The sequence below is a fragment of the Berghia stephanieae genome, chromosome 5 (genome assembly GCF_034508935.2).
Source record: "Berghia stephanieae isolate SIO BIC M18660-M18661 chromosome 5, UCSD_Bste_1.3, whole genome shotgun sequence".
Taxonomy (NCBI): Eukaryota; Metazoa; Mollusca; class Gastropoda; order Nudibranchia; family Aeolidiidae; genus Berghia; species Berghia stephanieae.
The window spans coordinates 4,967,779-4,995,204 of record NC_088364.1 but is presented as its reverse complement, the minus strand read 5'-3'; the positions used below and the strand labels follow the sequence as shown (position 1 = coordinate 4,995,204).

General features: G+C 36.9%; 1 protein-coding gene across 1 annotated transcript in view; it reads left to right on the top strand.

Annotated features, from left to right (window-relative positions):
* Positions 1–27,426, top strand: part of LOC144973840 (3'-5' exoribonuclease HELZ2-like) — a 72,957-nt gene that overhangs the window by 9,780 nt on the left and 35,751 nt on the right. Inside the window, exons 3-21 of the mRNA XM_078916732.1 lie at positions 262–304; positions 1,550–1,672; positions 3,026–3,319; positions 4,477–4,637; positions 6,138–6,242; positions 7,040–7,896; positions 9,843–9,963; positions 11,071–11,259; positions 14,501–14,681; positions 15,017–15,270; positions 16,618–16,703; positions 17,626–17,836; positions 18,250–18,357; positions 20,091–20,240; positions 20,829–20,951; positions 22,460–22,707; positions 23,321–23,516; positions 23,818–24,083; positions 27,060–27,188. Of these exons, the coding sequence (XP_078772858.1) occupies positions 262–304; positions 1,550–1,672; positions 3,026–3,319; positions 4,477–4,637; positions 6,138–6,242; positions 7,040–7,896; positions 9,843–9,963; positions 11,071–11,259; positions 14,501–14,681; positions 15,017–15,270; positions 16,618–16,703; positions 17,626–17,836; positions 18,250–18,357; positions 20,091–20,240; positions 20,829–20,951; positions 22,460–22,707; positions 23,321–23,516; positions 23,818–24,083; positions 27,060–27,188 (3,845 nt within the window). The remainder of the gene's footprint in view (positions 1–261; positions 305–1,549; positions 1,673–3,025; positions 3,320–4,476; positions 4,638–6,137; positions 6,243–7,039; positions 7,897–9,842; positions 9,964–11,070; positions 11,260–14,500; positions 14,682–15,016; positions 15,271–16,617; positions 16,704–17,625; positions 17,837–18,249; positions 18,358–20,090; positions 20,241–20,828; positions 20,952–22,459; positions 22,708–23,320; positions 23,517–23,817; positions 24,084–27,059; positions 27,189–27,426) is intronic.

The window sequence follows — 27,426 nt, the reverse complement described above, 5'->3', positions numbered from 1 at the left end:
TTTTTTTCTGACCCCTTCCCTCCCTACCCCCCCCCCCCCCCCCCCCCCCACCACCACCCAGCAGTGATTTGTTAGCTGGGTATGCTAGATCTGGTGTCCTATCCAAAGGATAGCGAGCAATTGCTATTGTCTGTTTCTTGCTATAGAAACTGGGATAAACTCCAGCTCTATCGGCTTAAAAGGTACATTTGTGTCATTAGGGCCATTTCTCTAGCTACCTTTTGCTTTTTCTCAATATCTATTTACTATTTCTGCTTTCAGCCTCCAAGAAGCTTCATGGGATTGGATAATTTTAAAGTTCCAGGTAAGTGACATCACCATGACTGATATTCCCCCATGAAAATATATGACCTTTCTGTGTTGAGATGCATTGATGATGTAAATCTATAAAGATAATTAATATATATCGATAACAACGTTGTAGAGGTCAAACAATCCTAATTATCTTTCAAATGTTTATATATATATATATATATATATATATATATATAATATATATATATATATATATATATATATATATATTCATTCTTGACTAATCTTTGTGAACAAAATGGTTTTTTTTTTAAAGATTCTAACCATTCTCTTACTCAGTGTTAAAAGTTTCAGTGTTTTCTTTTAAAAAAAAGTATAGTTTTTCTTTTTTTTTTTTTACTTCATCTCTGTACATGCCATGTTGTCTGAAAAAAAAAAGGCCAAGTAGTAATTATTATTTTTATTTTTTAAATTATGTTTTTTGAAAAGGTGTTCTCCGTGCTAAGAAATAAATATTTTTTCAAGTGGTAAAATATTTATAATAGAAAATAAGCTGTGCCATGATTTAAGGGTTGTTTGATAATGCTTTAACAATGAGACAGAATTAGTTGAAAATCATCATGTCTCTCATACTTATTTTAAATAGCTGCAGACCTTACTCAGGCTTGCCAACCAGTATGATTTCTCATATTTTAATACGCTTTAAGGTTCAAACTAGGATATTATGGTAATGTTGACTAACGTTTCAATATAAGTTTCAGGCTTTTTGGGGCTATGGGGTCTGTGCAGTTATGTGGTCTTGTGGTATAACACCCGCTTTCGGATCGGAAGGTCCTGGGTTCGAGCCTTGCTCAGCACTTAGTTTAGTCCTTGGAAAAGGCTCTTTACTCACATTCTTTCATCGTACTTGGGTGTAAAATGAGTACCTGGCTGTTAACAGCATTGTCTCTGTCGGAAATATTGTAATATTGCCTAACAGGCGTCTTGTCTCGTCCCACATGTTAAGTGTTGCTATCTGCCAGGGACCGCTTGTAAAATGCTTTGAGCATGTTTAGTGGATATTTCGCTATATAAAAGCTCAAATTATGCATTACTTTTTTTGAATTTGTTGGCAATGGATTCCAGGCTTTTTTGGCCCAACTTACCTGCACCCATGGGCTAGAGCTGAATGAAGAACTCTGTGTGAAGGATTATACAGCCTTATGGAGATACCAGTATATCAATACCAATACCAATTCTTTTCTAGCTTCATCAGTCTTTTTTTCTTCTTCTGTTTGTCTGCTGATGTATCCAGGAAAATCCAAAGGAAAGCAGGAGCACAGTCAACCGACGACAAATATCCAATGGCCTTTTGAGAAATACGTCTTTCGTCTGGCATGCCAGCTGTGTTTTCGCAAGCAAGGGGAAGGAGTTCACGGTACTGTTTTATAGTAGTAGTCCCTCAAGACCATAAAAGCGCATAGAGATAGTTTTATCCCAATTTCTATATTGTCCAATGGATGTTTTTGGATAGCATGCTAGACTATTGCAAACTACTTTCCACCAGTTCTAACAGACGTTTGACCCATCACTAATATAGAAGCATAGAGGCAACATTAAAAACATCTGAAATGAGTTTTGGACCGATATATGTCCCTTTGCCTTTCGAACTGTGAAAATACATATGAAGGAAGTTGGAGACATAAACCTCACTCCTTTGAATGAAGGTGTAACTTTAACCCAGATATAAGTTGGATAGCACGGGTGATTCCCATTGACATCAGATGTTTGTTTTATGGATTGTCTATACATAGATATATATATTTATATGTATGTATATAATATATATATATATATATATATGATGATGATGTTGTTGATGACGATTATGGTGACGATGACTAAGATGTTACTAGTGTTTACAGGCAAACATGACCGTTACTATAGATTAAGACCAATTTTACCTTAATTTTATTTTTTATATTCTTGTAAATTTTCTCATATTTGCCTATTTTGGTCATAGTTGCTTGTTGAAATACGAAATTTCTTAGCAATTGGCAATCATGGGTTTTAAAAGTTTAAATGATTTGTACCGACCTGCCTACCATTTCGAAATTTTGGCTCCAATTTCAGACCTTCATGAGCATTTCAAAGTCATCAAAACGTATTGAAAATGAAAGTAGATGCCAGGCTACATCATTTCAAGGATTTTGAAGTGTTATTTAATCCCTGTGAGGGTTAATTGCTGATTTTTAACGGTAGCTATAATATATGGACTACAATTTTTTTTTCTCCTTAAGACTTACGAATTTTTAAGTATTCAAGTAGGCAGGTCTGTTTGTGAAACTTTGAAGTCTGTTCAGTGCCTTGTGTTCACTATGGATAGTGCTTAACATGATATTTTTCATGGGTATTTGTTACAGTGAATGATATAATCAGTAGGATGGTGAAAAGGTTTGAACTGAGATATTGCCAAGTTTAGTTAGAAGGTCAATTTTTATCCGAAATGAGTTCTTGTCATAAATGATTCAATCAACTCTTTTTGTACATCTTCGGAAAATATTTTTTACAGCTAGTCAAGTTGAAAAAGTACGAAACTTGAGAAAAGTTGCTGGATACCTTTCCCATACTTCTGACCATAACTTCATGAAAAATCACCCGATTTACTTCAAGTAAAGATTAAAATGTTTTGGTGAGAATATCCTTTTAGAAAATGCAAAAAAATGCAAACCCAAAATTTTCGCTTTCACTTTGATTATGTCAGGCACTGACTCCATTTATCACCTTCCAGGTTATGTCTACCAGCCAAACCACTCACACAAATGTCCCCACAACACCCTCATTATACGGAACAAAGACAACGCCTCGTCCAACTGGATGAAGATCAGGCCGCGTCCCGTCACCGACGTTCACTTCCAAGTCTACAAGATGTGTGATTTCTTCAAAAGGTCGGAGCGTTGTCGTATCGGAGAAGCCTCGTGTACATTTGCGCACAACAACGCTGAGATTGAACTGTGGAAAAAGGACAGAGAGAATGAATTTGTCATCCCTAGTTTTATAAAGGCAGCTCACCAGGAAGGTGTTGGTAAGATAAGATGGTTTGTTCAGCTACAATAGCATGTCTATCACTTATAGTTATTTAATCAAAAGATAAAAGTCTTCTGTGTAAGGCTATGTGGTCTTGTGGTATGATACACGCTTTTGGATTGGAAGGTCCTAGGTTCGAGCCTCACTCGGCATATAGTTGAGTCCATCTTGGAAAAGGCTCTTTACTCGCAGTCTCTCACCATACTCAGGTGTAAAGTGAGTACCTGGCTGTTAACAGCATTGTCGCTGTTGGAAAAAATTGTAATATTGCCTAATAGGCATCATGTCTTGTTCTACAGTTTACGTGTTGCTGTTGGTCAGGGACCCTTTGTAAAGTGTTTTTTTTTTTCTTTATGTTTTTGTCACCATTACTATGATGTCATCTCGTCTTATATCTTATATAAATATTGAAAACTGGGTGGGGTTCCTGACCTCCCATAGTGGGTGGGGAGGCACTTACTGTGTCTTCTATCCCCTATATTTGTTTCCCAACACGCTCTCTGTCTTTGTCTTGGAATGAGATTACTTGGTTTTGTCCTGGCCCTGGCCGGATACCATGGCTGGGAGGGAAACAGTCAAATGTATAGCTCAAACTAAGTACATTAGTTGTGTGCTCTTGGAATCCCCTTTGTTTTACTTTTTTTTGGGTGCTGTAATTACAGTTCTGGACATTTTTACTATCCCATTTCCCTTCTTTTTGCTGGCACTGATATGACCTAAATGTGTTGTAAGCACTGTAAAACTCTTAAATACAAACAAAACAGTAAGATGTTGAAAAAGTTTATTTTTCTCAGACAGTTATCACAATTTATGGTTTTGAGTCAATGTTTAGTTTGTGTATTTTTGCCTCTTTTGGAGGGGAGGGGGCAAAGTGGTTGAATGGTTAAGGCATTGCGCTGTGATCCGGAAGGTCCTGGGTTCAAGCCCTGCTTCAGGCACTTTCGTTTTTTTATTCCTTGGGCAAGATTATTGACCCCAAAATTAGCTCACTTTGGACAATGTGGGTAATTCCTGTTGACATCAGACATCTTGTTTGATGGAATATCTATAATCCTTCATGTAATGCTTAGGTGACAGGATCTTATGATGCCATTTCAAAAGGGCGTAATTTTAAAAATAATAATTTTTTCTCCTCATTCGTCCTTAATTCTACAGTTTCATCTGAGATTTTAGAAAGCCGACAGAAGAAAAGAGATCGGCAAACAAGGAGAGATTCCATGTCGAGCTTGAATGAAGCCATGTTTAGGCATCAATCGCAGTCACAGCCACCAAAAACAGCTGCCATGAAATACGAGCCCAAGATCAAGCAAGTCAAGGTATTTGTAAAGATTTTTTAAATTTCATTTCGAAATTGAATCTTGTAACAATCAAATTAAAGGGAGATAAGGTATTTGGGAAGTTTTGGTTTCAATTCAAATATATGTCTTGTAACAGTCAACTTAAGGGAGATAAGGTATTTTAGATAAGGTATTGAGAAGTTTTTAAGCAAGATGGGTTTTTGATTCATTTAGAAAATGATTGTTGTAACACTTCAAATGAGATAGATAATGTATTTGAGAAGTTTTTGTTCATTTAGAAAATGATTGTTGTAACACTTCAACCTAGCAAGAAAAGGCACTCGAAACATTTTGTGATATGAAAAATATTTTGTCATAAGTATGATGTGTACTGGCAACACTTCATGAGTCATTCTGGAAGCCGTTTACTTACTTATTTACTTACTTATTTACTCAAGCTTTTGGACTCTCTATGGAGCAAAGGCTATCAACAACTTTTCTTTATCCAACTCTCTCCAGCTCTCTATTTCCATGTCCCTGAATCAGTGGCTTTGAGTTTTTTTGTTTGATTTTTTTTTCTTGATTTCTATTTGACTTAATTTTTAAAATATTTACTTAGTTTTTTTTTTTAAAAGGAAAAAGCATGAACAGCTGAATATTTTCAGATATTCCTCATGGAGGGTTCCTGACCTCCCATAGTGGGTGGGGTTCCTGACCTCCCATAGTGGGTGGGGTTCCTGACCTCCCAAAGTGGGTGTGGGGTTCCTGACCTCCCATAGTGGGTGGGGTTCCTGACCTCTCATATTGGGTAGAGTTCCTGACCTCCCAAAGTGGGTGGGATTCCTGACCTCCCATAGTTGGTAGGGTTCCTGACCTCCCATAGTGGGCTGGGAGGCACTTACTGTGTCTTCTATCCCCCAATATCTGATTTCTATCTTGCTTTCTGTCTTTGTCTTGGAATTAGATTACTTGGTTTTGTCCAGGTCCTGGCGGGTTACCCTAGCTGGGATGGAAACAGTCAAATGTATAGTTAGAGTTTTGGGATATGATATTTTTTTTGTCTTGTAAATCATCTCTCTGTTATGCACTGTATTTATGTTTTGTTTACATATTATATGTAATATGTGAACATTTGAGTGTATTTCTCTTAGTTGGGACCTGTGCTTGTGTCTGGATGAGACTTTTAGGTGATCTCAAACTAAGTACTTTGATAATGTGCTCTTGGAATCTACATCTGTTTCCTATTTGAACAATCCTTTTTGTTTCACCTCTTTTTGTGCTTTAATTGTAACTCTGGAACTATTTACTATCCCATTTTTTTCCTTTTTACTGGCACTGATATGACCTTAATGTGTTTCAAGCACCATAAAACCTTTAAAAACAACAACAACTGGCACTGATATGACCTTAATGTGCTGCAAGCACTGTAAAAAACCCCCCTTAAAATCAAACAAAAAACATATACAACTTTCCAGATTTTTTATCCTACACCAGCGCCTGGTCCGTAATTTGTCTCATTAATCCTTTTCCCCCATCCAGATTCCTACCGGAAATCAGAAAATGCCTGCTGGGTTTCCAATGCCAGAGGCTGTACCATCCGCAGCTGCAAGTTTCCTGTCCACGAAACCCCCCGAACTTCGACTCGTAAGTCTAAATGATTTCATCATATTTTCAGCTTCAACATCACTGGACATCATTTTGATACAGATCAATGTTTTTGTACATTATTGTTAGTTGTCAGGATGGGGAGGTGGGCAGGAGGTTATTACTACATCTTCTATTCATATCTGTTTTCCGAGTTGCTTTTTGGCTTGGGATTGAGATTGCTTGGTTTTGTCCTGGTCCTTGTTTGAGTACTTAACTGAGGAAGAAACAGTCAAATGTTTAGTATTAGTTTTAGGAGTGATATTTTTTTCCTTGTAAATCATCTCTCTGTTATGATTTGTTCGTCATGTATTCTGTTTTGGATATATTCTGTAAACATTTGAGTGTGTTCCTCTTAGTGTGATCCTGTGCTGGTATCTGGATGAGACTTTCAGGTTACCTCAAAATAAGTACATTGAAAGTGTGCTCTTGGAATCTACATCCGTTCCCTTTTTGAACTAATTCCCCTTTATTTTTATTTTTCTTGGCTACCTTTACTAGTACTTGCCTGCCATTAACAGTGTTGTCTCTGTTGGTAAATAATTGTAATATTGCCTAACAGGCGTCATGTCTCATTCCACATGTTACATGTTACTGCTGGTCAGGGACCCTTTGTAAAGCACTTTGAGCATGTTTAATGGATATTGTGCTACTTAAAAGCTCAATTAAATTTTTTTTTTTTATGAACAGAATTCAGTTTGTTGAAATGGAAGACTTTTATCCATTTGATGTGTATTTTTATTTATAAGATGATTTTTTTTTTCTCTCTTTAAAAAAAATAATTTTTCTTTCTCCAGCCTCCAAGTCTGACCCCAAACTTTTCCAGCCCCCCTCCACCGATCCCGTTTTCCATTCCACCCGGTCACCCAGCACCATCTCAATCCAGTGCCTCAGTCACATCATCATCGCCAGCCCAGCCATTTCCCGGTTCCTTCAAGTCAGCATCGAATGCTCAGAAACGACACGACATGCCAGTGGTTCTTTTGGAAAATCCACTACATGGCTACCATTTTGAACTGTGCTGCAAGATTTGCTTGACTTTGAGACCGGAAACGTGGCTCTACGATTTTAACTCGACCTTGACCCATCAATGCGGGCAGGATATTCTTGCTTACTGCATTCAAGACGATCAAAGGAAAAATGCGTGGGTGGTGGTTAGGGAGAGGGTATCACATCGAGATTTCAAAGGACATTATGCCCTGTGTCATAGTGTTGTAACCAAAACCAGATCAGCTTGTCCTTACCAGCAGAATTGTAGCTTTGCCCATAACATGATAGAAAAGCAGCTTTGGGGGCTAGAGAAATCTGGGCAGTTCAACATCACAGAGTTCATTCTGCAACATCAAGGGAAGTTGTCCACCCAGGGTAACATGTCGGCCGACTCTGTCCAAGAGCTCATACGCATGTACGGGGGGTATTTCCGCTACATCTGCAGGAAATGCTTCTTCTCAGAGACTTCTCCGCAGGTCATCAGTAAAGGGGATGGCGGAATGTGTGCAGGGAGAGGAAAGCATCTTTGGGCATCGTCGTGTATACTGGCTCATGTTCACAATGGATCGTACACCGTTATTGATGGAAGGAAGTTTTTTCACCAAGGGGCTTATTATAAACTCTGTAAATTTCTCAACTACTGCTATCAGAGGAACAGTGATGGGTGAGTCTTATTTTTAAAATTAAAAAAAAAAACTGGTTGGGGTTCCCGACCTCCCATAGTGGGCAGGGAGGTACTTGTTATGTCTTCTGTATCTGTTTTTCAATTTGATTTCTATCTTTGTCTTGGAATGGGATTACTTGGTATTGTCATGGCCCTGGTCGGAATTCTTGGCTGGGAGGTAAACAGTCGAATGTATAGTTATACTTTTGGGAGATGATATTATTTTCCTTGTAAATCATCTCTCTGTTATACATTGTATTATTTTTGTTTTACATATAATTTGTAAACATTTGGGTGTGTTCCTCTTAGCGGGGACCTGTGCTTGTGTTTGGTTGAGACATTTAGGTGATCTCAATCTAAGTACATTGATAGTGTGCTCTTGGAATCTACATCTGTTCTCTATTTGAGCTAATTCCCCATTTTCTTCCTCTTTACTGGCGCTGATATGACCTCAATGTATCGCAGGCGCTGTAAAATCCTTAAAAACAAAAACAAAAACAATATTTAAAAAAAAAAAAAGAAATAGGAAGTGATTTTTCATCTTATAGGAAGGAATTATTTTTACAAGCGCTGTTATAAGAGAGAAAAAAAAAGGTCTATTCCTGAGCATATCATTCTTTCTTTTTTTTTTTTAATGTTCATTCAATTGAAATACATTATTTTTTTTCATTGCAGTCATTAAATCGATTTAAATTTTTTTTTTTTGAAATCTTTATTTATTTTTTATTTTTTGTGTTTACTGAAAATATTTTTCATAACAGCTGTTACACATCTCGAGCATAACACGTTTGGTTTTGTGCTGCTTTCACTTGCCACTTTGCTGATCATCTTCGATCATCCATTATATAATCCAGTATCTCCAACATTTCCTCTGTCATAGGCATTTCACAGTCTAAATACTTTTATTCTCTCTCTCTCTCTCTCTCTCTCTCTCTCTCTCTCTCTCTCTCTCTCTCTCTCTCTCTCTCTCTCTCTCTCTCTCTCTCTCTCTTTCTCTCTCTTTTCTTCTCTCTCTTTCTTTTCTTCTCTCTCTTCTCTCTCTCTCTCTCTCTCTCTCTCTCTCTCTCTCTCTCTCTCTCTCTCTCTCTCTCTCTCTCTCTCTCTTTCTCTCTCTCTCTGTCTCTCACTCTTTCTCTTTTTTTTTTTTAAATCATACCTACCTACCTTAAAATTTTTCAAAATCGATAGCCTTCAGTAGACCGAAATGTAACCAGCTTTATTGATTGAATTCAATTCCTTGATGAGTGGCTGGGTAATTATTGCATTGCAAGGGTCAGTTCATATGGGACTGGTATATCAGAGTTGTGGCTTATTGTTTTTGTTTTCTTAAAAGATTTTTATGATAGGGTCTTTACCAAGTGAAGACTGGAATAACCTAGGTGTCATCCGTAGTACAGCGCTGCAAATTGAACTAGGGCGAGGTGACTTGCTCAAGGCCACACAGCGCGGCGGCGGTGGGTGATTGAACTCGGTACCTTTCGGGTACAAAGTAAAAACTGTACGGCTGAGCCACGCTGCCCCCTTTAAAAAAGAAAAATCAAGCCATTTAGAATATTTTTTTTCCCATGTGAGTTGTCCTCTGGGTTTGCTATGTTGGACCGTAGCCATTGTTAACTTATAGCCTGACACTAAAATCTACTAAGACTTATCTTTTGACGTCAGTGTTTAGGTTTGTGAAGTGTTTAGTGAGTTGTCGTTAGCGGTGCTCAAGGAAACAAGTGATCTCATTGGTTGAACTGCTGAATACAACGCACAATTTGTTTTCTTTTGTTGCCAAAGACTTGTCTTTTGATGTAATTTTTTGTTCAGTGTCAGGCTATGTTTGGACGGATAACAAGGAGACATCATGCCATACACTTCTGTCTTGGAAGATCTTGCTTACATTTTCGTTTTGAAATTCTAGTTTTTACAAAAAAAATGTTCATGTTTTTAATCTCATCCACCAGATGCATTTTTGCACACAGCAAGGTAGAAATGTCTGTTTGGCGTCTGGAACGTGATACCAACATTACCAGGGATGAGATCGTCAGTGAAAGCTCAAATATTTACATCAAAACCTACTCCAAGGTATAGGCTCCTAATTGTGCGGCTATGTGGTCTAGTGGTATGGCATTCGCTTTCGGATCGGAAGGTCCTGGGTTTGAGCATTGCTCGGCGCATAGTTGAGTCCTTGGCAAAGGATCTTTACTTACATTCTCTCACTGTACTCAGGTGTAAAATGAGTACCTGGTGGTTAACAGCGTTGTCTCTATCAGAAAAAAAATTGAAATATCGCCTAACAGGCGTCATGTCTCGTTCTACATGTAGAGTCTTGTTGTTGGCTTGTAAAGTGCTTTGAGCACGTTTAGTGGATATTGCGCTATATAAAAGCTCAAGTTTTTAAAAATAAATTCTTTTAATTCATAAATCCTCTCCTGGGTGGGGTTCCTGACCTTCTATAGTGGGCAGGGAGGTCACTTACTCTGTCTTCTATTCCCCTATATATGTTTTTCTGGGTTGATTTTGTCCTAGCCCAGGTTGGAGTCCTTGACAGGGAGGGAAACAGTCAAATGTATAGCTCAAGGTTTTGGAGATTATATTTTTTCCCTTGTAATTCATCTCTCTGTTATGTACTGATACTTTTTTTTTTTTTGTTTTATAATGGTTTTAAACATTTAAGTGTATTCCTCTTAGTGGGGACATGTGCTTGTGTCTGGTGATCTCTAACTAAGTACACTGATAGTGAGCTCTTGGAATCTACACGTTTCCTATTTGAACTATTCTTCTTTGTCTTACCTTTTCTCGTGTGTTTTCAATTTTTAAATCTATAACTTTTATTTATCCCATTATTATTATTATGAACATTATTATTATTATTATTATTATTATTATTATTATTATTATTATTATTATTATTATTATTATTATTATTATATTATTGTGATAAACATGATAATGATAATAGTAATAATAATAATAATAATAATAATAATAATAATAATAATAATAATAATAATAATAATATAATAATAATAATAATAATAATAATAATAATAATAATAATAACAATCATCATCATCATCATCATCACCATCATTATCACCATCATCATCATCATCATCATCATCATCATAATAATGTTATTATTAATATTATCATCATCATCATCATTAATAATGCCTCTTCCTCCAACAGCAAGGAGAGCCTGTATCCGGTGTCAAGGTTGAAGCCAAACCTGTCGTGAACCTCCCTGTCCACAGGACGGTTGCAGAGGAACCCCCAGTGCGAGTGGGTGAGTTCTGTCGCACCTGTTGGGGCCAGGGCCAGAAGTCGCAGCAGGAAGGGGAGAAAGATAGATGTGGTCGTGGTCATAGCAATTTCAAGGTGAGGTCTTACATAGATTGATTTGCATGATCCAATTTTGGTATCACCTTTTATTTTTATCACTGTAGTTCTTCAGAGCTATTAGGCTTGTGGAGCCGGAGTTTAACCCAGTTTCTATTGCGTGAAACGGACAAAAGCAATTGCTTGATATCCTTTGGGTAGGAAGCTAGTCTATCACCAAGTACTTTCCACCAGATCTAACAGACCTAGTTACCCATTCACTGCTGTGTCACAGGAAGATCAGAGAAAAATCTCGACTGCACACGGGATCGATCTTGGTCTTTTTCTTTGCATGTGAAGCGAACGCTCTACCAACTGAGCTATCGGGGCCCCCATTAAAAAAAATCTTAATTGGAATCAAATGTTTACACTTCAGGGCCTCGTGCAAGGAATGTAAATTAATTTTATAAGCATATTTTAAAAAGATATCAAGATTGACGATTTTCCATATATTTACGGAATTCTGTATCTTAGAAAACGTCAGTATATTTTCCATATATTTACGTAATTCTGTATCTTAGAAAACGTCAGTATATTTTCCATATATTTACGTAATTCTGTATCTTAGAAAACGTCAGTATATTTTCCATATATTTACGTAATTCTGTATCTTAGAAAACGTCAGTATATTTGCCAGTCACCTGGTGTATGGTAATAAATTAGTATGGTACGTAATGTCTTTTTATTGGAGTTCAGTGCTCAGATAGGAGTCGGTTGATGTGTTTGTGATACAGTTCAGTAAAGTTTTGCCTCCTGAATCAACACGCTGAGATATAATTTTGCTCTCTGAAAATCATCTTCTCTTCATCTTCAATTTTTCTTAATTGGAAATATATATTTAATAATAATGTTAATAATAATATTAATAATAATAATAATAATAATAATAATAATAATAATAATAATAATAATAATAATAATAATAATAATAACAACAATAACAATAATAACAACAATAACAACAATGATAATAATAATAATAATAGAAGGAAAGACAAATCATTCCATGGGGATGGATGAATATAGAGAGTTTATTTAAATAGATAGACATATCAATAGATTTGATAGATAAATATTATTCCCCTTTGTTCATCTCTGTGGTGAAAGTTTTCTTTCAAATCTGTTCCAACAGAAGACTATATTAACAGACCTGCCGTTCATACCGATTAATCGGTATCATACCGATTTGCAAGACCTTTTTTTCGTATTTACCGATTTCCCGATTTACTTGCCGATCGTACCGATTTCCCGATCTGCATGCCGATCGTACCGATTTCACCAAGTGACCAAGGGCCCGCAGCCCTCCACCCCTCTCTTTTACGTTTACTTTGTGCTTTACGTTGCACGTTAAAATTTTCAAGTCTTGTGAACTTTGACCTGTCCCGCGATACCTCGATAGATCACATGACGTAGCGAGCCTCTTTGTGATGCCCTCACACAGATAGAAAACACACACGGCGCGTTATTTAGTTTTCATTTCCTTTGTGAAGCGACAGCGAGCTGTACTGGTAAACCACCGCGGTCCCTGGCTTCTGACTCGTTACCAAGTGCCACCATCTTTAAATAAGTTAGTAGTCCGATTGCCAGATTGGCGTTGTGCGTGCCATTTTGGGTGTTGGGGAAAAATAAGGGGGGGGGGGGGGGGAGGTTGTGACGCTTTGGTTAGTTTGAGTGATAAGTGTCAAATTGTGACACTTGGGATCGACCAAAAAGGTAAGGAGGCTATTAAAGCCTTATGTTTTCTTAATAAATATTGTTTCTTATGCTTCGACCTCTAATTTTACGTCTCATACTGATTTTTTGCCCCAGATACTGATTTTTTTACAATGTCATACTGATTTCCTTTTTCGTGAAGTGGCAGGTCTGTATTAACCTAGACATTAGCCTTAGTGTTGTGCCAAAAACTGAGCAAAGGCAAAGAGATCAGGCCTGTAAATCTTCCGTCTATTGTCGGATTTCCGACAGTACGACTTTACTCTATAAGTGCTAAAAAAGATAAAATAAAAGATAATAGTAAAAATAAAATTCGTAACGCCAAAGAACAGAACCAATAAAAAAGAAAATAAAAGACTTTTATTTCGTTCCTCGAAAAAATTAGATTTTATTCCGTTTCAAATGCCGACTTAAAAAAAAACAAAACTAAAAACCTTTTTATTTGTCGCATCAAAGACAAAACATGCCGTCTATCAGTTAATAACGCACACACAGAAGTGTGTCAAACTGGACCGGAAGGTTTCTCTCTATTTTGCTACCGACACACATGCATTCCTCCGGTTCTTATTTCTCAGTCTCTATATTTCTTTGGTTCAGTCCCGATGTGAACTGGAAAAAAAAAATAATGCGAAATAATTATTTTTCTTCGAAATATATATTCTTCTTTGAAAGCTCTCACACCACCGCACCACTTCTTCTTCCTCTTCTTCTTCTTCTTCTTCTTCTTCTTCTTCTTCTTCTTCTTCTTCTTCTTCTTCTTCTTCTTCTTCTTCTTCTTCTTCTTCTTCTTCTTCTTCTTCTTCTTCTTCTTCTTCTTCTTCTTCTTCTTCTATAAGAATTAATCCAAATAAACGAAAGAATCAGCGTAAACATTTAACACAAACAGGAGCGAAGATACACATCCTTCAAAAGGGTAGGAATTGTTCTCTTCCTTTCATTTTACAACTAACTCAGACCTGGGACGTCAAATAATTGGGATTTTTTTTTTTTTGATACCATAAAATAAGGACCTCGTTATAAATAAGTAGGGGAAAGTGACATGATTTGACTAGTCAATCGACGTGTCATATCTGTGTTGTGTCCATATTTTTGTCCTGTTGTGTCTATTTTCGCGTGTTCAAAAAGTTCAGACAATTTTTTCACCAACCATTTACAGGCCTGAGAGATATGCTCAAAGGCACACATCTTGTCTTGGCAGGGAATCGAATTGGTACCTTATAGGTACGAAGCAAAGATCATATTGCTGTAGACGTTATTGCTTGGATTTAATTCTGTTCTTAATAGTTAGGAGATTTTACATTCTCGTATTGATATATATTTTCCCTATATTCAAAGTTGTGTAAAACTGTCTGTGAATGATACAATGCCTGCTATATGAGATTCCATAATTTTAAAGTGTTGTATGAGGCATTTAAAGGATAATTCCTATATTAATATTAAGCCTTTAGTAAGGTAAGATAAGATAAGTAATTATATTTATCTATACTTTTTTCTGTATCCCCCACCCACCCACTCGCCCTCCACACAGTTGAACAGCGTGTTCATTGCCTTGACAACCGTCAAAGAGATTAGAAGTCTGCCACCCAGTGTACCCCAGGGCATGAAATTCGTTCTGTGCAATGCAGGAAACAAGTGCCAGAAAAAAATTTGCACCTTCCCTCATTCCAAGGAAGAGCTGGAGACCTGGACTTATATGTCTAAATACAACAGTAAGATGTTTTAAAAAAAAAACCCAATAAATAAAGGAGCTCCATTAATCATGCTCAAAATTGCTTTTCAGAATGTTCCAAGATAGCAGCAACAATGAGCATATGAGACACGACACCTATAGGGCTCTATTACAATTTTTGTTTTTGTTTTTGTGACAGAAATCATTTATACTTGAGAATGGTAGGAAACTGAGTGAAAAGCAGGACTTGAACCCAGCACCTTGGAGTCACAGCAATTTATTATTATTATTATTATTATTACTATTATTATTATTATTATTATTATTATTATTATTTTCATTATTGTTGTTGTCATTATTTTCATTAAATTTCAGTCAAAAAGCTGGGTGATTTAGCAGCCCGATGTCAGGAAATTGAGAAAGCGAAAACTCGCAAAATAAGCACAGGGGAATCTGTGGTGAGTCTGGCGAACAGTCAGCCATCTGCTTGGACATCCCATGCCAAACCAGTCAGCCAGATCATTGCACCGGGCGACCTTGACATCAACGAGTTATACTGTCCTTACTGTAGCATTAGCTGCAACAGCCAGCACCAATGGGATGACCACTGTGCCAGTTCTAAACACCAGGTTGGTCCCTGTGTTTTGTCTTCTCTGTGTGTGTGTGTGTGTGTGTGTGTTTATTTTCTTTACAGGCCTTAGAATGACAATCATTAAACAGTGTGGAGGCTTCAATACAATTTACAAAGACAAATGATATGGACGTTTCGGGTTTCCCCTTGGTCAACAAAATGATAAATGAGACACGAGAGGATGCACACACATTCACAAACCCACGCACACACACACACACACACACACACAAGCCCACTGCAGAAATATAACAGGATTCTTTCTCGGATTTGTGGAATTTTGTGAAAATGTTTGATTTTTATTTGTTTTGATCCTCTGATTTCATATTCTAATTTTTTAGCCTGGAACAATCTTTTGGGGAGTCCCACCCCTGTTAATGTTTATATTTAATATTTTGTTGTTGTTCCTATGCTTCATGGACAATCACAAAAAACGATGAGGATAAAATCAATGCATTTGAAATGAAATACTACCGGAAAATTCTCTGCATTAACTGGTCAGCAAAGGAAACTGGAACTAATAAAAATGTGAAAGAGTCCCTGGGCATTGGGGAGCCATATCTCATCAAGATGATACCGAAACTAAACTTGCCTTTTTTTTTGACAAATCAAGAGACATGACACCCTTGAAAAGATTTTTCTAGAAGGTATTGTGGAAGGTAAAGGAGGGAGAGGAAGACCAAGAAGAAGATGGTCACAAGACTTTAGTGAATGGATGACACTAAGCCAGTGACTGGATGTGTAAGGATGGTACAGGACAGAGGCTTGTTTCGGTTGGCAGTTATGGAGGCCACGTCCAGGAGGATAAGCCATGATGATGATGATGATACTTGACGACACACCATTGTATTCATTGCAGACCTTTCATATTATTGTATTCTAATATAATTCACATTTCCTCACTGAAGTAGTCATTCAGTGCCAATTGCTTGCTATACTTTGGGTAGGACACTAGACTATCGCAAAGTACTTTTCACCAGACCTAACAGAACCAGCTACCCATTCACTGCTGGGTAGACATGGGGTGGGTCAGGAAACAAAATCTCGACTGCAACCGGGATCGATCTCGGTCCCTTTGTGTGTGTGAAGCGAGTGCTCTACCAACTGAGCTATTGGGACCCCCTTTCCTCAGTAAGGAGCAGTCAATTTCATGACCCATCGTTGTGTAGTTTATTTACTTTAACAGTGCCATCCTCTAATCTCTTAACAGGATTCATCGATATTCGAAGTTAAAAAATTTTTTTTTAGCCAAAATAAAACAATAATAATAAATCATTGTGCAGTAGAGCTTAAATATTTAATATTTTCATTCATTTTTATCATTTTTTTTTTTAACCTAAACCAGGACAATGTATTGTGGGACAGAGAACACATGTGGAATTTCAGACAACCCCCTTGGGGACAGACGGATAGCTTGATGCTCTGTGCCAGGTGAGTTGATGGTGCCAGGAAGTTGTCTAGGCGTGCATGGAGACCAAACTGGTTCAACCAAATGCTGACTTCTGAATATGCCTATTAAAAAAACCTGCCACTTGTATTCTTTTCTTGGTCGACTCTTATCTAGTTATTGCTATGATTGGAAAGTCTGTGGACGTTTTTTGTCATACTCTAGTACAGACCTGCCAACTGCCACGAACAATTCGTAAAATTACGAAATTTTGGCTCCAATTTCAGACCTTCATGAGCATCTCTTACGTCATGAAAACTTGTTGAAAATGAAAGTAGATGCCAGACTACATCATTTTAAGGATTTTGAAGTGTTATAGAATCCCTGTGTGGGTAAACTGTTGATTTTTAAAGTCAACTATAGCAATTACAATTTCTATCTCCTAAAAATAACGAACTTTTAGATTTTCAAATAGGCAAGTCTGCTCTAGTATCCTATCCAAAGAGTAGCAAGCGATTATCTCTCTCAATTTAACAGTACGAAAATATGGGACACGCATTGGTTCCATGAGCCATCAGGTTTCAAAGGATTAATAAGAAAAAATCCCAAACAACTCAACATGATTTTGGGGCTTTATTTCTCAATACAGAAAAAATTTGCTTTCTTGTACCCATCTCTCACCCTTACTTTCCTCCAAAATTAATATAACTTTTAAAAAAAAAGAACAAAAACACTGAATGTTTCGGGCTCAAAATCCTTTTTCAGCCAACAACACAAAACAATAAATATATAAATACATTACTAAAAAACCAGATTGACGAAGAATTATAAGGCACATCCTCTCCGTATAAAAATCTTGGAATGTTTTTTGAAGCTGTTATATTCATTTGTGTTTCTTACTTTTTCCAGTCCACAACTTCTAGCAGCTTATTACCACTTTTACACTCCTCCATATTGTTTCCCCAGTCACATGCACAGCAAGTCATGCCGTTACTCCACAGTGCCCGAGCGATACAACCTGTGTAAATACGCCCACAGTCAAGAGGAGCTTGACGAGTGGAAGGAGAGACACGAGTTCCGAAAGATGAAACGCCAAATGGCACTTCAGCGACACATGTTTTCTTACACAGAAACTCTACTGGAGGAATACAACAAAAGCGACAAGAGTGCTAATATTGTGAGTTGTCATTTGCACTTATATAGCACCACAGTGTTCAGATATATTTGAAAAATAGAATTTAAAAAATGATAATGATGATGATGATGATAATAATTATAATAGTAATAATGACAATAATAAAGAGGTAATTAATGAATGCAAAAATAAAAGAATGAATGCATCAATGGAGGGATAAAATAAAACAGAAGGATTATAAAATGAGATCCAAAATGATACTGTAAAGCAAAAAAAAAAAAGAAATAGAAAAAGCATTGTCCTATTATCCAAATCGAATTGTCTATTCGTTGATGTCATTGTTCATGTTCATTTGGGACCATCTCATTCTCTATGTACTGTTTGTTGAGAGTGGGGTTTCATTTGAGGAATACAGCATTATTTATTAGTAAATGTCTTTCTTCTCCCTTCTTCAGCTGAGTGAATCCATTGCGGGGGTGGATGTGAAATGTGATCACACCCAAGCAATTTTCAAGAAGGAGAAAGATGCTTCCCATATATGGACATTCACCATACACTCTAAGGTAGATATTTATTTGCAGGCCTGGTGATGCTGGTGGGTTTGATGCTGGTGGTCACTGTTGTTCTTGTTGATGTTGATTTTGTCGATCTTGTTGTTGCTGGTGGTGTTTTACTCCCAATTATTATTTATTTTTGTTATATATATATATACAGTAGAATTACTTTAAACCAAAATTTTGGGGACCTTCTAAACCATTTCGGTTCAAAGACATTTTGGTTTAAAGCAAGTTCCCATTTTGCGATGTTTTTCAAGGGTAGTAACTATTTAAGAAATTTGCTCATTTAATCGTATCATGGGTTTCCCCTTAAATGTAGTTGTTAAACAAATGCCGTCTTCGTAACCATTTTAAAAATTATTATTTTTAAATTTTATTATTATTATTATTTTTTTTTTGTTGGTGTGTTTTAAAAATATTTTTGGGGGTTTTCGTTTTCAATTCAAAATTGTTCAAAGAGTTGAGTTCAGGATGCCGTGTTTTTTTACATATCTCCGTCTTGATCAACTTTTTTTTTCATCAACTTCACATGGTATTTTGATTTTAAACTCCAACATGTAAGCACAGTGCTTTCTTTTAGACATCTTTTAGTAAAATGTAAAGCTAAAATAAGATCAAAAGTTCCTGTGCGATAATTGATAATGAATGATGCACAACTACTCAGAGGTGAAGTGAAATGGAAATGAAAAGGCGTGTCAATGCTAAGCTGTCTACTACACACCCCTCTTTTTTTGAAAAGCCATTAGGTTCAAAGGCCTAACCACATAGAACCCCCCCCCCCCCTCTCTCTCACACACACATTCAATCAAAGTGGAAATGAAATGGCATGTCCATGTCTACCCCCCCATCCTCCTTATTGTCGTGTTGAAAATCCAGTCAGTTCCAAAGCATCAACACACGAGCGAGAACATCTCGCTTGCGTGATTCTACACCCCAACTCCCCCTCTTTCCTCATTTTTCGCCTGCCAGTCATCCGTTGTCTTCCTTTTCCAGTCTGCGATTGTGGTGCTGGCCAAACCCAAGTGCAGTGATTGAAGTGTTTGCCTACCCCCCACCCCTCACCCTCATCTTATACTTACGCTCTTCGTTTTAATATCTCCGGGCATTATTATGTGGGGCCACCTTCCTGAATTTTTGAAGAAAAATAGAGAGAGAAAAAGGGAAGGTGTTCTCAAGTTGTTTCGGTTTAAAGAAAGTCCTGCTTATAAGTATTTCGGTTCATCGTAAGAATTAGTACAAAGATAATGAAGAAACTAGTACAATTTATTAAATTCTTTGCGGTTTAAGGTATTTTTCGGTTTAGCTTCTTTCGGTTTAAAGTAATTTTACTGTATATATATATATATATATATATGTATGTTGTTTTTAAATTATTATTATGATTAAGTCTGGGTCTTTGAGATTTTTGTGTGACAAACTTCTATCAAATTTCATGACCTAAACTCTAAATCTCACTATTCCTGGGTGTAAAGTTTGAAACAAAAGTGAAAGTACAAATTTTCGTCTTTCATGAAAGTAATAGGACAGTTAATCTGACTTTCTAAGAGAAAAAGGATCAATATTTTTTTTTTGTGAGGAAAAAAACAAATTATGCTTTTCGTTGTACAAAAAAAAAATTTAAAAATCCTGATTATAAGTCAAAATCTTGAATTTTAACAAGTAAATCCTGTTTTACCTCTATCATGGGCTGACAGTTCTTAGTTTTTACTGATTTTTCAATTGATCATTTGCCATGCCAGAAACCCCTAGACAAGGTGTCCTTGTTGCTGAACCAGGATCGACTACATTTCCACCTGTCGACCACAGACGGCAGTCAACACCAAGTGTGTGCTGGGAATGCATTTGTTGCTGTACAAGAGAAGGGGGCCAAGCACTCTTACACAGTGCAGGTAACATTTCCCTTCCGTGCTTTAATCTTCCTCTCATACACAAAAACAGACACAGACGCTCACACACAAACACACATACACGTGTACATACAGACACCTTACATCGTGTCATTGGTTATTATGATGTTGTGTGGTATTTGTCAAAGATAAAATGATTTTGTGTGTGAATTAAGGGCATGTGATAAACCTCCTTCTGATACCAGTCTGAAGCAGAATGTCGAATTTCATCTTGGTATTTCATCACAGAGAGCTTATGACCCATAATTAAGTATTTTGCCTTCAATTTGCCCGGAATTAATTTTTTTCATTCACTTTGCCCAAAATTCAATATTTTACACTTTCAATTTGTCCCAAATTCAATATTTTGCATTCAATTCATTATTTTATATTCAATTGCCTAGAATTAAATATTTTGCTTTCGATTTGCTCAGAATTCAATATTTTTCATTCAACTTGTTCAGGTTTGAAGATAATTAGGATTTGTTTAACAAACAATTTATTTCTCCAAAAATGAATGCTGATATGGATGTTTCTTGCAGCATACCAATGACATTGTCGACCTGTTCCAATCTCTCCGTTTTTTTGCAGATTTGTTTCAACGCTGGTCTGTTTGGATCCTTTAGACAATGGCTGGCTTTAGACTTTGGTTCCCGACCCGTTCTGATTCGCAAGATTGTGGTGGACGTCGGCCATCAGTCTCGGCAGGCCAAGGTAAGTTCATGGGGGTAAAGGCTTTGTGATATAAATGAAGCTAAGTAAAAAGATAATCATTATTATCATCATTATTATTATTATTACTATATTGTTAAGAGATGCCAGCCATTATTAAATTTACAAATTAAAAAAAGACAAAAAGAAAGTAAAATGGTGCTGATTTGAAAAATCTGAAAAATCTTCGAAAATTACGTGTTTTTGTCAAGCCACTGTTTTCCTTGTATTAATATGAGATTAATAGTATTGAACGTTGTTCAGTTTTTACTCAAATTATAAAATGGGGACAGTGGTGGATTGCACTTAAAATTATTATTGTTGTTATTATTATTATTATTATTATTATTATTATTATTATTATTATTATTATTATTATTATTATTATTATTATTTTATTATTATTATTATTATTATTATTATTATTATTATTATTATTATTATTATTATTATTATTATTATTATTATTATTATTATTATTATTATTATTATTATTATAATTATCGTTATCCTTATCATTATCATTATTATCTTCATTATACAGTCCACTCCGGATAATCACAGCTCGATTAATCGCAACATTTTCCAAGAAATGGAATTAATTCTATATAAAAGTCACTGGTTAATTGCTACAAACTTTGCTTAATCGCAACATATTTTCTACCTCAAAAAGTGGAAAATTCAAGAAACCAATCAAACATAACCTCATGATTGAATTTTACTGTTGACGAAATCATGACAGGTTGAAGAATTGAGAGTGGGCGGGGTTTAATGCTACAGTAGTGTGTCACCACCCTATGAGAGACAAAAGAGGACGGGGCTTTGCAGTATGGGTCTATGAGGTCATCTGTGACAATTAGATAGGAGGCGAGGGGGCTGGGCATGGCCTAGACAACAGGTAGACAGTTACAGTTGTAAAGATAGACAGAGTGAAATCCTTTGTTTTGGGATTGACAACTGTGCATTGTGACCAATTGGTTTGGTGAGAGTCCATGTCTCTCATCGCGGCTAATCTCTTTGACTCTTACAAAAGTTGAGAAAAAGAGTGAAAGTTGAGAGTTGATAAGATCTCAGTTTGCATCAAAGCTGCTTTTGCTTGTCAAAATCTATACAGGGCTGTCATATGGTTTTTGTTTCAAATTGCTGTCTGTGATGAACTAATAACAATATTTACAACAACTGGTGGGAGTTTACCATATTTGTGCAAAATGTTGCAATAGTGGACAGGAAACTCAAGTTCGATTAATTGCAACTTTGGTTAAATCGCAACATTTTCGCTGATCCCAAGGTGTTGCGATAATTCGGAGTGGACTGTAATTATAATAAATATTATTATTGTTTTTATTGAGTTATTGCCCTTGATCACTTGATACAAATATATCATGATGAATGATATAAGTGTATTAGTAAAAAAAAATATCTCAGTATCGGGATACAACCCTATTTTGGTATTGATAAGAGCCCAACACTTGTATCCATCATCAGTAATTATCATCAATATAACATTTCAGGTTGAGGAGCTTCGAAAGAATCTTGACTTTGATCGCTGGACCGGCCAGACCAAGACCATCATCCGCGCTGGCGACCTCGGCCCCGATGAATTTGACGATCAGTTGCTGGTTCGGTACAAAGAGCCCGTGTCCGTAGACGACATTGTCACGTCGGACAGTCTGAAGGAGTTGAATCGGCACAACTACGTACACAAGATGCACAAACTGATTGAGTTGGAGGAGATTACTCGTCATCGAATTGTGGCCAGGTTGGTGTTAACAGATGGATTTTAAGTTGTATGCAAGGATGTTGTTTTGCAACCTTTTTAACAAATGCATATTTTTCTCCTCTTTTATTTAGTTTTGTTATTTTATATATTTTTTTTTGTGTTATTAATAACTTAGGTAGGTGACAATGCTCTCAAATTTGAGCCCTCAGTGTAGTCCTTGAGTTTAAGGCATTTTATAACACATTCATCCAGAGGCTCTTACTCTTCCGCTTTTCGCGGAATCATTCGGTTAAATTGGTCTTTATTCTACAATTCCGCATTCAAGGCAACAATTCAGTATTTCAATAGAGGGAATTTTTAAAAAAACGTGAAGTCTTGTTTTAAAAAAAATTTTTTTTAAAGTGTGAGTTATGATCTATTTTGTCATCATTCTCTATAGTCAATCATTACACATTTTCTAGTTAAGGTCATAATATTATATTCAGAGGGGTCAATGACCCAGAAGTATCATTGCTATGTTGGCTCCAATATATGAGGTCAGTGACCGGGAGTATTATTATGTTGGCTCCAATATGTGAGGTTGGTGACCGAAGGAAGTATTATTATATATTGGCTCCAACTGGGAGTATTTCTGTTGTGTTTCTGTCCCTAGCTATAATGTAGTTGCGGATGTCGCAGTGTTTGATCGCATCGAGGAGTACAACGTCTTCATCATGGCCCAAAAGGGAGAGGTGTTCCTGAAGGTTCCGCTGTCTGATGCGGTCACAGAGGACACAGAGGCCGGAAAGCTGTTGATCAGTAGCGTGCAGTCTGCTCTCATTGCTCCAGCACTGTCCAAGTCAAACACGGTAAGTAATGAAAGGCACTTGTGATTTCATTCTTATGTTCTTTGAGAATAATGATGATATTGATAAAATAATGATGATAATAATAATAGTCATAATATTAATAATAATGATGATAATAATAATAATAATGATAATGATAATGACAATAATAATAATAATAATAATAATAATAATAATAATAATAATAATAATAATAATAATAATAATAATAATAATAATAATAATAATAATGATGATGATGATGATGATGGTCATGATGATGACAATGATAATAAAAATAATTACGTCATCCACATCCCAGGTACATGAAGCTTTCATGGTAAAGGAGATCAACTACGGCTACGATGGGTTAGGTAAGGACCACCTCTATCTCTCCGTCAGCCAATCCGCTGCCAAGACCTTGAACTTGGTATCGGGTCAGACAAGCAGCCTGGAGATTCAATTCCAGATGGACCGACTATTCTTCTGCCGCATGCACTACGCCCTGGATAATCTGCAGACCATGGACTTCCTGTTTCCTGACGTGCTAAAGTTCAAACCGTTGTTGGGTCGGGATGTCAGCGTGAGGTAAAATTTAAAAAAAAAAAAAAATTTAAAAAATCCCCTTTATTCATCTCATAGGGGAAATTTTGTCTCTTGGGTTTATTCCAAGGGGAGACTGGAATAACCCAGGCATCAGCCTCAGTGCAGCGTCGCAAATTGAGCTAGGGGCAAGGTGACTTGCTCAAGGCCACACAGCGCAGCGGTGGGCGATCAAACTCGTTACCTTTTGGGTATGAAGCTAAGACCGTACCGCTGAACCACGCTGCCCCTCCATGAAGGGAATGGTTTAGAAATATCTAGAAAGATTACCAGAGCTGTCAACTCTTCTGAATTTGATATTGCATAGCTGCCAACTGTCGTGATAAAATCGGGACTGTCCCCATTTAGGAATCTGAGAAAAATTTTAAGAAATTAAAATGAAAATGGACTGTTTATGTGTATGGAAATGACCCTTGCATGTCCCAGGATTATGGAGTTTTGACCAGCAAATTATTTCACATGCTGCTGTGGGTGTCGATCTCAGGGCACCGGAGATGTCGCGAAGGGTTTGGTTTTGTACTCTGTCCAAGGTTTTGTGTGTGTTTTTACGACCTACATTTTGGAGGGCTAAATTGTAGTCCATGACGGAACGCACTTAGCCTAAATAGAGTTGTCGAAGCGAGTTTTTGTCTGTTCCCCAATTAGTACTGGCTAGTCGTTTTAGTAACTGGAGTCTCTTTGTGGCTTTGATTTTTACATTCTGAGTGTGTTTGTTCAGAGATAGTTGTCTGTCTAACTGTATGCCTAGATATGTGGGATTTTCTTCTTTCGCGAGTCGATGGCCTTGGATGGAGAGTGTTATTTCTTTCTTGGAAACACGATGGGTCTTAGTAAATATAGCGTAGACTATTTTATTGCAATATACTTTATCTTCCATTTATCACAGAAGGTGTTTAAGCTTTCTAAATCTTCATTTATTCTATTGGAGGCTATTGGTAGGTGCTTCGTAGTATGCCACATAACTAAATCGTCAGCATATGCACATTCCTCCCACCAAATCCAAGCATCAGTAACACACTCTATAGTCACCTGGAACAACTACAAAAGATGTCTAACTTTTACGTCATGGCACAAGACCGAAGGGCTAGAGCTCAGGTGGTCGCTGGTTCGGATAAGTAAGTAAGTAAGACCAGCAAATTAAAACGTGGAACAGAACATCTCTAAATCTGGATTTGTTATATGATAATAGTCCAAACGTACTTACTGCTTTTTTGGGTCATGACAGTATTGTGTGATAGGATGTTGGTCGCTGTGATATTGTATGTATTGTGTATTTATGCCTTTTTTTTGTACGGCTATATGGTCTAGTGGTAAGACACTTGCTTTCAGATTGGAAGGTCCTGGGTTCAAGCCTCCTCAGCACATAGTTGAAACCTTGGAGAAGACTCTTTACTCCCATTCTCTCACTGTACTCACCTAACAGGCGTCATGTCTCGTCCTACATGTTAAATGTTGCTGTTGGCCAGGGACCCCTTGTAAAGTGCTTTGAGCACGTTCAGTGAAATATTGTGCTGTATAAAAGCTCAATTTGAAAATTTGATATTTTAGACTGAACCAAAAGGTTGTTTTCAAAACATTTGCCACATAAAATACTCATACTGAGTCTTTTTGAAAAACTAATGACAAAATTCGTGACAAAAGACCATAGACTTCTTGTTTCCCAAAATTTGCCACATAAAATGTCGGGATGTCAGTATCAGGTAGGGAAGGGTTTAGAAAAATCTAGAAATCTTTCCAGACCAGTCAACTCTTCTGAATTTGATATTGTATCCTATTGTAGTGCGGCTATGTGGTCCTTTGGTATGACACTCGCTTTCTAATTGGAAGGTCCTGGGTGAGAGCCTCGCTCAGTGCATAGTTGAGTCCTTGGGGAAAAAGCTCTTTTCTCACGTTCTCTCACCTTATTCCAGTGTATAATTAGTACATGGCCGTTAACAGCATTGCCTCTGTTATATATAATATTATATCACCTAACAGGCGTCATGTCTCGTTCTACATTTTACATGTTGCTGTTGGTCAGGGACTCTCTGTAAAGCACTGAGAATGTTTAGTGGATATTGCGCTATATATAAAATAATAGTCCTTCAGAGCCATTGGGCTCATGGAACTGGAGTTTATCCCGGTTTCTATAGCATGAAATGGACTATAGCAATTGCTTGCTATCCTTTGGAAAAGATGCTAGTCTATTGCAAAGTACTGTCCACCAAATCTAACAGACTCAGCTACCCATTCACTGCTGGGTAGACAGGGGGGTGTCAGAAAAAAATCTCAACTGCACCTGGGATTGATCTCGGTCCCTTTGTGTGTGAAGCGAGTGCTCTACCAACTGAGCTATAGGGACCCCCAATTCAGGCCAAAGAGACTGATAAACATGAATTTTGTTTTTAGTTTTTCAAATAACTCTGTATTAGAGTATTTTTATGGCAACTATTTTGAATCCAACCTTTTATCTCAGCCTCATTTATTACTAATGATTTCGTCACTCTCTGCCTGAAATATGTTGGTGAACAAAATGCTGGAAAGTGAATTTAAACTGACAATGATCAGAAATATGTCATTTTAATTTTTGATGCTATCAAAAACTATATTAATTCTCTCCAATAAAACTTACAGTCTCAACCCAAGGAGGATAAAGTCTAATTTTCAGCATCTAAACCATTTGGACATGAAACCATTGGAGGCATAGGGACACATTCATGCTCAAAGCACATTACATTATTTAATTTTGTTGACAGCCAATGTATATTTATTATATAGGTAAATTTGAGTCCATCCTCAATCAATTCCATTTTTTTCCTTCCATCTTTTTCACCTTGCTCCCTTTCCTATCCCCACCCCTACTCTCACCAACAACAAAAAAAAAATCCTAAAAATATCCCTCCAAAAAACACCCTTCGAAAATTCACAATATCCAAACACATATACACTCAATTAAAAAAAAAAAAAAAAAAATGGAAACAGTTCAAGTGTCCTGAACGATGACCAGATGAAAGCAGTTCGACATATCGTCATTGACCGTGACATGTACTCACCTCCTTTCATCATGTACGGCCCCTTCGGCACGGGCACCGGAGGAAGACAGAGAACCGTGCCAGAGGCGCCATTCACTGTTTTGAAAAACCTCGATTTCATTTCTCTCATCTCTTTGACTCTCTCTCTCACTCTCTCTCTCTCTCTCTCTCCCTCTCTCTCTCCTCTCTCTCTCTCTTTCTCTCTCTCTCTCTCTCTCTCTTCTTCTCTTCTCTTTCTTCTTTCTCTCTCTTCTCTCTCCCCTCTCTCTCTCTCTCTCTCTCTTCTTTTCTCTCTCTCTCTCTCTCTCTCTTTTTTC